Source organism: Echeneis naucrates, chromosome 9 (assembly GCF_900963305.1).
Source record: "Echeneis naucrates chromosome 9, fEcheNa1.1, whole genome shotgun sequence".
NCBI classification, from domain to species: Eukaryota; Metazoa; Chordata; class Actinopteri; order Carangiformes; family Echeneidae; genus Echeneis; species Echeneis naucrates.
This window is the reverse complement of record NC_042519.1, coordinates 564,823-575,306: the sequence shown is the minus strand read 5'-3', so window position 1 is coordinate 575,306 and position 10,484 is coordinate 564,823. Positions and strand designations below refer to the sequence as shown.

The 10,484-nt window shown below is 42.5% G+C and overlaps 1 protein-coding gene across 2 annotated transcripts in view; it reads right to left on the bottom strand.

Annotated features, from left to right (window-relative positions):
- Positions 1-359: 359 nt before the first annotated feature.
- loxl2b (lysyl oxidase-like 2b) overlaps positions 360-10,484 on the bottom strand; it is a 62,591-nt gene continuing 52,466 nt past the window's right edge. For both annotated transcript variants that reach the window (XM_029511186.1, XM_029511185.1), the window contains exons 9-14: positions 5,100-5,265; positions 4,560-4,800; positions 3,671-3,786; positions 3,218-3,354; positions 2,989-3,100; positions 360-1,859 (exon numbers count right to left, since the gene is read on the bottom strand). In XM_029511186.1, the coding sequence (XP_029367046.1) occupies positions 1,789-1,859; positions 2,989-3,100; positions 3,218-3,354; positions 3,671-3,786; positions 4,560-4,800; positions 5,100-5,265 (843 nt within the window). In that variant the 3' untranslated portion in view covers positions 360-1,788. The remainder of the gene's footprint in view (positions 1,860-2,988; positions 3,101-3,217; positions 3,355-3,670; positions 3,787-4,559; positions 4,801-5,099; positions 5,266-10,484) is intronic.

Genomic DNA, 10,484 nt, shown 5'->3' with positions numbered 1-10,484 from the left:
AATATTTAACACAACGCTAAATGCAATTTTGGATGAATTTCAACACATTTATCTGAGAAAGCTGTTAAAGAGATTTCAAGTGAAGATTATTCATCCATTTAAAATAACACACACACAAAAAAGAGAAACATTTTTGTAACTATTAAAGAAAAATGATGACCACTGACCATCACAGACTGGCTGCTCTATAACTCTGACCTTTATTATAGTTGAACACACAAAGCACATTATTTCTTACACCTAGTTCAAGTATACTGTTTGTATACATAATGCAGCTTTTCAACATAAACTGCACCCTCAGAAAACAGAGGGCCAGTTCCATTGCACCATTGCAAAAGGACAATAAAATAGGATTCATATACAATATTGTACATTTATTTAAACTGAGAATAAACAAATAAAATGTGACAGAAACTTTTGAACATGTTTATATTTTTAAGTTGTGCAGTTGGAGAAATTATGCTCAGTGTGATGAGAAGGTTTCTTTGTAAAGATGACATGAGTGGGAGGAAATGGCTAAAACACTTACTGCCTTGAGAGCACGATAATCAGATCCACAGGCTTCAGAAATTAGATTCACAGCACCATCCAGTCTGAAGATTCATGATGCACAAAACAAAGGCATTTTCACAGGTTCAAAGAATCCTGTTATTATTAAAGAAGGCAGGCTCTTTAGAGCAGCATCAAAAAAGCCCCCGAACGAGTTGGACTAGTCCACATCACAGGATGGATTGCATTTTATTATCAGTGGCACTACATATGTTTTTATGTCCCACAAATGACATCTATATCTGCCCCACAAACTCCCCTGATGGTTGGTAGCTTATGTAGCTACACTAAGGTTCATGTTAGCAGTGGATTGTAGGTTAGAGTGTGTGTAGTCTATCCTGAAACGGCCAAGGCATCTTTTACTCTTTTGAATATGAATTTTATTCCACAGAAGTTTGATGTTTGGAAAACATCCCATGAATTGGAACTTTTAATCTGTGACATCATCATAATGCATCATCTGGGCAAATGCAGTCACACAACACAGGCACAAACCTGGACGCTCGGAAACGGATGATGATGTTGTGATCACTGGCACTTCCTGGGGCCACTTTTACATCACTAAACATGATAAGATGTTAAAACTCTGAGAAAAAAACTAAATATTCAGTTGCTTTAAGTTCCTCTTTGAAGTTGGATAGTGAACTGAGGGAAAAAAAATGAGGTCCATTATTATTAGCTTGAGAAACAAAATAGTGCTACAAATAATCAAAAGGAAAGTTCATATCAAGACAATAATACAATATCTGCAAGTTAACTTGGCACTTTTTGCTTTTTGAGGATACATTTACATCACAGCTTCACTTTAAGAAGCTGAGAGGGAGAATACTGTTTTGTTTTGTTTTGTTGTTTGTTTTTTTCATAACACAGACCACTGCTGTTATTGATGATTGGTCTTGATCCTCAGGCGATCTGCTGGTGACATCCAGACTCTACAGGATGAACAGTAGGCCTTTGTTAAGGTGCTGCACTTCAAAGAAAATACCTTGTGTAAATTTCCTGCTGCTTCCCAGCAGCTTTATTTCATCTGTCAAAATGTACGAACAGAGAGCTGGGCTACAACAGGAGCCAAGGAGGTCAGGTCATCTGTGGGACCGGGGGGGGGGGTAAGGTTGGGTAAGGAAGTCAGATTGAGCAGGGGGGGGATCCACCACAGATGGAGCAATGTAGTGGTTGTCAAGCTGCAGACGTCTCACAGCAGGAGGGAGCGGCCGGTCAACTGCTCCCTCCTGTTGGTCTTTACCTGTGGGTGACCTGGTTGTTGTGGAGGCCTGGGAACATCTGCTCAGTTTCTGTGCTCAAGGAGCCACCTAGCACAGAATAAGAGACACACAGTTAGCTCTGACACCAGATCAACTAAAAAAGAGAGCTCCATCCTGTTTTCAGGTCTTCAACTGAAACAGAGTGATTTTTGATCTGGGCTGATGGCAGGTATGGATATAATTTCACCTCCTAATGACCTTTAGTTGCAGCTGTAAGCCCAATAAAAAGATAGCAAGGGGACTTAAATTAATTATTTTTAAATTAATGAAATACAGTATTATACTCCCTGTTTATGATAACTTGAGGTAATTTTCTTTGTCATCTTTCAACCAGGCAGCACGGTGGCATAGTGGTTAGCATGTTGCCCTGGCAAGAAATTCAACGTTTCAGTTTCGGGATTTGTGGCCTTTCTGTGTGGAGTTTGCACATTCCCCATGCCTGCATGGGTTTCCTCCTGGTACTCTGATTTCTTCCCAAACTCAGAAGACATGTATGCAGGTTAACTAGTGACTTTAAAATTGAATGTAGGTCTACGTTCAAATGTGAGTAGTTGTTTGTCTGTCTCTGTAAGCTAGCCCTGTGATGGACTGGTGGCCTGTCCAGGGTGTACCCCGCCCTCACTCAATGTGAGCCGGGATTGGCTCCAGCATCAACCGTGAGGGATAAAGTGGAAGAAAGTGAATAAATGAATTATTTCAATCAGTTGTGATAACATTTTACTTCTCAGGGTAATTGTAGAGATAACAAAATTTGCCTGATCAGGTTGACAGGCGTTTAATTCTTTATGCCATCCTGTTCCCTGGGGGGGACACAGCTAGACAAGTTTAGTGATGTTAGCTTGGATAAAATATACCATCTGTGATGTCAATTTTCTTTTCCACATAGAGGTACCTCCCACATCTGACGTAAACAATTCTTAGATTTTATCTAATAAACTGAACAAGAGAATATTATTTCCACTGATGGAGAACAATGCCAAAAGTAATAGAAATTTTAATGAGATGTAGTTTTTCCTTCACAATGTAGTTGGATCACTTAATTCAGACAAAATATGTTTTGCATTAATGTGTATTGTGAATTTCATTGTTTGTTATTCCATTCCACTGCATTAATATTCAGCAGATCCGAATTAGCATCATCAGCAGAAACAAAGAAAACACGCACTTCAGGTCTCACCGTTATGGCAGCTGTACATCCATACACGATGGCCGTCGTATCGACATCTGCATTTCATGACGTTATTGGTGTAGTCAGATTCTGGCACTTCATAGTTTGGATTAATGTTTATCTGGAAGAGGGAGAGCATGGAGAAGCTCAGTGAAAGCCCGTGCTGATGACAGCTGTGATCATTTTATTATCTTAATTTTCTGAAGGAGATGGATGGCTGAAACATGCAAAACCTTACCCGGAAGATGTAATCTCCAGGTTTGATATCAGTTATGTCAACCCACTGGCAGTCAATGTCATGTCTGTAGGTATCCCAGCAGCCCACAGTGATGCCCTGGTCACCAAAGTTAGCACACTCGTACCTCTTCTCAATACCTGCAGTAAGACATTACACAAAATCACTGTAACATTTGTAATATGCAAAACTGATATGTTCTTATCTATATATTGATCAAATAAATTTGTGGTTAATGACTGAGATTGTATTATTCTTTCATCTGAAAAGATCTGAAGATAGAGGGTGGGATTTAATTTTCTTTACTTATTTTTTCAAGCCTGTCGGCTTTTTGTTTCACATTTCCTAAAGTAATTTGAATCTTTGCTAAAATTACATTATTAGTGATGCAGCGTTTTTTTTGTCTTTTTTTTTTTTATATAAATGAAAAGCAGAATATCTTCTTGTGGTTCTGACCTTCATCACACTCTGAGTCCTCCAGGCAAAAACTTGCTTTGTGTCCTTCTGCCACTTTAGTGCCATTGAGACTGAATAGGTCATAGTGTGTAAACACTTCCATGCTGTGATAATGCCTACGCACAGAGACAGAAAAATTGTTTCACAAACTTGTTCAGGCTGAAAATATCACACAACAGAATGTCAAGGCACCCAGAGCCGGTTTTTGTTTACCAGGCTGAGGATCAGAACTAATAGTCTGTCAATTTAAAAAAGAAAATCACAAAGTCAACAGCTTGGTTTTGTCCAGAATGATCTGTGGCTCTGTGAATTCTGCCAAAGGGTTATTGAGCCTTGAAGCCACCAATCGTGAACTGCTCTTTCAGCCAATAAAGGAGCCATGAAAATGGCAAGGTAACAAGGTATCTTGTCCAACTTTGTTTAATTGTTTATTTGTGAAGTGAAGGAATCTATCAGGGACATTCTTCAGTATCACAGCAAATAAATATAAAACCAAATTCATTCACAGATTATTCACTAAAATCATGTTACATACACACACACCTCTCTTACACATAGCCCTCACACAGACACACCTGACCCCCTATTTGTAGAGAAGCAGAAGTGCAATAAGAGGACCAGTAAAAAGTGGGTGAATCTGGCTTCCATCATAAATTAAATAGACTTTGAAATTACAGTAAAATCAATCATTCAGCGCTAAAAAGCTAGCTGAGCCACTGTAACCCATCTGACTAATGAACTGGTGAAAGATATTTAAAGTAAGTCAACCAACCAGCTGCATATTTATCAGAATCATTTCTGCAGCTTAAACAAGGAAACACATGCTTTTTGGTAAATGATTTTTGCTGTGAAAGGACCAGGTGATAAATTCAGCAGCATGAACTCTGACCTGTGACAGTCGTGCCACACCCAAGAGTGTCTGCTGGCTTTTGGCCTGAAGTCCGACTGCCCATTGTTGTGGATCTGGGAGGAAAAGCGTAGGAGGCGGCGGTAGGAGTTGGCAGGAACCTGGTTGGATGTGGAGGCCAGACAGTTCTCCTCATAGGCGCACTGCAGCATGAACATGGGCCTGTCCTCCATGTAGGTGGTCTGCTCTACCACCTGAGGGTTTAACACCAGATCAGGAGCCGCTGAGGACAGAAGCACCAAAGAATAAAAAACAGAACCAAAACAAATTTATACTGTGAAAAAAACAGCCATTTTCCAGGGCAGAGATTCTCAGTTGGCAAAAATAATTAATTTGTATATAGAGTAAGAGTAAAAGCTTCTCAGTGTGAACTTTAAAACCTACCTAAGGAAAGGGTTCTGGTCGAGGTGGAATTAAAAGTGTAAATGTCAGTTCTTCCCTTTACTTTCAGCTATTAAACTGCAGGAGTTTCACCTACATCAACAAATAGGCCAAAACATTGACTGAGCTTTAGCATCTTACTCTCAGAGCAGGAGACTCCGGCAGCATTGCGTCCCCCTCCTCTGGGGCAGCTGAGGTGGGCTCCATGGTGTAGGCAGTGGGACAGAGACATCTCAGTCCCAGAACAGCGAACACCACTCATCACTACGGTGTCTGCACTCACCTCCCCGGGCCAATACCAGGTCTCCTGTGTCACAAAACAGGAGGATGAGTTCACAGCTGACATCATACACCTGCACCTTGCTTGGACGTTTCACTCTATTGGTAATCCCAGTTGACATAATCCACTACAGATATCAAGATACCTGTTATTTTCACTCCACAGTTAGCATAGCCCATAGTTTGCATAGTTTGCAGAGAAAACTTTAGTTTGTCCTCAGTTTTATGTTTTCGTGTAATTATTTTATCGCTTTTTTACTTTTAATTTCACTGCAAACAAAACTCTATGATGAATAAAAAATATACAATCCCATTTTCCTATCTATCCTGATAGATAGAAATTGCTTTTAAATGGATCTGACCATTTTTTCAGCCCAAACATTTTTTTCAACACATAAGATTGAAATGATTGATGGTTCTACCAGGTGCTTATGTCCAGTATTATGCCCTTTTAGGGATGTTTCCCTCCAGGAGCCGAGTGTTTGAAAAGTGTAGGGGAAAGACAGGGTCCAGAGGCTTTGTGTCTGTTCATGCGTCAATATGAAACAAGTCAAAACAATAAGGAGAAGGCACCTGGCTGCCAGGACAGAGAACTACACCACACACACACACACACACACACACACACACAGACACACACACACACACACACACACACACACACACACACACACACACACACACACACACACACACAGTGCTGCACAATCATTATGGTTGAGTGTTCAAGATAAGGGTTAAGGCTATCCACGCAACACACACACGTAACCTGTCTTAGGTATAAGAAGCATGTCACATGTTTTTCTGGTTGATTCTGTCTCTGACTACATTGTTAGTAGGGCTGAAGTGAATAAAGAGATTCACCATCTGACACCTGTGTATAGACAACCTGATTTCCTCTATTCTACCTCTTTTCGCCACAACAGAAGCCAGAGGACACTGATTAATGGTTGCAGTACTGGAGCCACAGGGTGTGATTCTGGGTGTTAGACCCCTTGAAGAAGATCACCCTCTACAACAAAGGCCAGGCTCGCTGGCTGCTATTTAGAACAGGCTATGAACTGATGTTGGCAGGAATTTCACCCTTTAGGATACCAGTGGCTGAAGTCAGTAGGAAAGAGACCAAAGAAAGAGAAAAGTGAAGGGAACACAAGGAAAATCAGAAATTTGTCTGATATGAAGAAGGGGGACTATGGCTGGTTTAATAGTACCTTGGGGCCCTGCACAGATGTACTATTGTTAATGGCCATGTTTCGTATACTTAGCAGTTAGCAGGAATTCTGAGTGAGGGGCATTCCCACTATCGTTTTCAAATCTTTCTTCTGATTATTATTATCATTAGTGGACATGATGAGTAAGAAGCTCTGCCCCGAGTCACTATTGTTATTACTCAAGTTTTTTATTCGGGCCTTGGGCCTGCACAGTCACTGGATCTCTATAGCTAGAATAGTTACTTATTAACCGTGTTTCTTATTAGTGTCTCAGGGCCCTGCGAAGAGCCTATTCCTATTTCACATATTACTATTTATCACGTTTCTTATTCTTCTAATTTTTTTCTTCTTTCACCCCGAGGCACCCTCAAAATTTCTGTGAGGATATTTTCTAGTCATGGCCTCAGGGCCCTTCAAGGAGTCACTGGCCTTTATAACTACCAGGTCCAGTGACTAGGGTGGAGCCCTGAGTCACTATAATTATTGATTGTGTTTCTTACTCTTCTTATTAGTGTCTTGGGCCCCTGCACAGAGTCACAATTGTTATTGGTTGCGTTTCTTTTTCTACTTCTTATTCCTCTTACGTCAAAATTTCAGCTTGCTTTTCCTAGGGTTTTGAAAAAAACCCAGTGAATTATATATAAAAATGTGCAGCTTTGTCTCATCACTGTGCTATGCACATTTCTGTAACAAATACACATTTTTGGTGGTGTAAACATTCAAAAAGCAGAAAATAAATGGGTGTCTATATTCTGTGTATTTGTGTGTAGTTCAACACTCAAAATTTCAGGCTTTCTCAAAACCTTTAATACTTCCCCATACTTTTAGCTACACAACTCCATTCACATTGTTGACAAAATTGACAACAGGGCAAAATTTTCTTCTATTCATCACAGTTTTCATCAATTTCATATTTTTAATGCTTTTTGTGCATCAGCACAGCCATATCTCCATGAAATCCATACAGCATCACTTCTATGACCTCCACGCACCATCATATGTTCCTGCCTGCACCTGTTTTGAATATCCCCTCCGAGCCTGGTGCTGCTCGAGGTTTCTGCCTCTTAAAGGAAGTTTTTCCTTGTCACTATCACCAAGTGCTTGCTCATTGGGGGATCTGTTGAGTCTCTTTAAATAAGTTTATAAAGAGTTTGGTCTAGACCTGCTCTGTATGTAAAGTACTTTGATGTACATTGTTATGATTTGGCGATATACAAATAAATCTGATTTGATTTGATTTGATTTGACACACACACACATTCAGATAACCTGTTTTTAATCCAGGACATGATGAAAACCTGGATGAGGGGCTGTTCTCCATTTCCCAGGAAAAAGCCTTTGATTGAGTGGTTTATGACTATCTTTTTAAACCACTTGATGCCTTTGGTTTTAGCAGTAGTTTTATCTCCTGGATCAAATTTCTATACACTGGGGCCACGGTCTTATTGAAAATGGGGGTGGGCTGAGCAGGCCAGTCGCAGCGGGAAGAGGCATCAGGCAAGGATGTCCCCTCCCTGGAATGCTATATGCCCTGGACACCGAGCCCTTGCTGAGCCAGCTCTGGAGAGGCCTGGTCGGGTCGTTGCTTGCAGAAGACACTGAAAATGCCATTGGCCTGTCAACATATGTAGATCACTGTATTTATAACAAATTACCCTTGGAGAAGACGCTCTTTCATAGAGTGTTACTTTGTTAAACTCCGAAAAGTGTGAGGGGCTTCTGCTGGCAGTGCAGCAGGGAGGACCCCATGCTGCCAGTGGGGCTGCAGTGGAACAGGGAGGAGATAAGGTGTCTGGAGGTCTTAGGAACAGTGACATCCAGCAGAAACACTGTTTTCTCAGTGGATATGGATCTAGCCACAGTTGTCCTAGAAAAGGGTGGTCTTGGTTATCAATAACCTGGCTGCGTTGAAATTCTGGCACCAGTTTACTGTGTTTAAACCTCCTGGTGGAGGGAATTCAAAAAAGACTGGTGTACCTCTACTGGGGAGGACACAATTGGCTTAGGGCTACTGTGTTGTTCCTGCTGGTGCTGGACGGAGATCAAGGGCTGCCTGACCTCTGGAACTACCTGTGGACCTTTCACTTCCAGATCACACAGCTCTTCCTATACTGGAGGAAGCAGGCATGGACACAGATGACATCAGTGCTGCTTCAGAGAGTGGGAGGGTGGAATTCCAACACCTGTTCCTTCTGAACCTCAACAGTGACACCTCAAACCGTTTTTAGCAATCTGTCCATGAAACTGCTGCCATATTTATGGAGACAATGTTGAGGAGCCACTTTTTAATAATCCAATGATGAGCAGCAGGACACTCTGCTCTGCCAGTGTGCAGAGGATCCTGGTAAGGGCAGGCATCACCAAACTCTCTGTCCTGAGGAAGGCAAGGCAGTGGAAGTTTGCTGCTAGGCTGAGCCAAGACACTGACTGCAAATCCCTGTGCCTGCTTGAGAAACTGTTGGAGGAGGTGGCAGGAGGACTCCCAGGTTTCTGTAGGGAGGCCCGGGTATGGAGAGTATGTGTGTATCCAACCAACTCTCCGCGATCACGGCGGAACTCTCCCTGCTCACCACCAGCCTGTCTCTCCAGTCACCCAGCACTACGGTTGCCACAGCATCCCCTCCTGCGCAGTCCTTCAATTTCACCCCCAGTAAGGAGCCCCATATTCCAGAGCCCAAGCCTTTTTCAGGGGACCCTCTAAAATGTAAGTCTTTCTTGATACAATGCATTCTATTTTTAGGACAGAAGCCCTTCACTTACTCCAATAACGAGTCCCAGATATGGTGGGGTGATTACAGGGCAGCGCATTAGATTGTGCCACGGCTTTGTGGGAGGGCTCCCCGTATATCTTCAAATTATTCCCCTTATTTGTCAAAAAATTTAAGAAAGTGTTTGAATATTCTGTTCAGAGTCAGGAGTCAGCAAGTCAGCTGTTGTCTTTGAAACAGGTAATTGCAGTGTAGCAGATTTTTCCATTGACTTCAGGGTGTTAGCAGCTAGTTTGGGGTATAATGATGCCGCCTTACCGGGTGGGTGTCTCTTTAAATGGGCTCAGTGCATTAATCTCACTAGCCATCAGATTAGATAATCGCCTCCAAGAGTGCAGGAGAGACTGTAGTTTCACTGAGTTCACTGTAGTTTCTGCCTCTTGTCCACCTGCTCCTCTGCCCCCAAACTTAATATGCCCCATCAGTCTCCCTCAACTATCAACAACTCTGAGCACGAACCTATGCAGTTGGGGCGTACCCAATTGTCAACGGAGGAGCGAGCCAGGTGAATGTCATCCCAGGAGTGTCTGTACTTGGGCCAAAAGGGGCATTTAATTGCGGCATGTCCCTCACTCCCAAAAGCCTCCTCCACAGCAGGTGAGCACAACCCACTCCTCTACCAACGCTTCCAAGCGTTTCGCCATGTCTACCACTCTCTGCTCCTCCGAGCCCCATCCCCTGTCTGCCTTGGTGGATTCTAGAGCAGAGGACAATTTTATTGACATGATAGTGGCACAACAAGCTGGATTCCCCCTAAAGGCCCTGGAAGAGTCTTGAACTGTCAAAGCCATGGATGGAAAAATACTCACCCGGATCACTCATCAGACCACCCCACTCCAATTAATCCTCTCTGGTAATCATCAAGAATTTATCTCCCTTAAACTGACTCACTCTCCCTCTGCACCCATTGTATTGGGTCTCCCCTGGTTAGTTTTGCATAACCCCCACATTGATTGGTCTGCTGGAAAAATTATCAACTGGAGCAAATTTTGTCATAACCTCTGTCTGCAATCTGCCTTACCACCCACAGAGGGCACCCACACCATGCCACCTCATCTGTCCCGGACCTCTCATTTTAACCATTTATCATGACCTGGCCGGGGTTTTCTGTAAAGATAGTGCCCTCTCACTGCCACCACACCGCCCATACGACTATGCAATAGATCGTCTCTATAACCTATCCCACCCCGAAAGGGAGGCCATAGAAAAATACATTGCCGAGGCTCTAGCAGCCGGATTCATTCAGCCCTCTACTTCCTCCTTGAGAG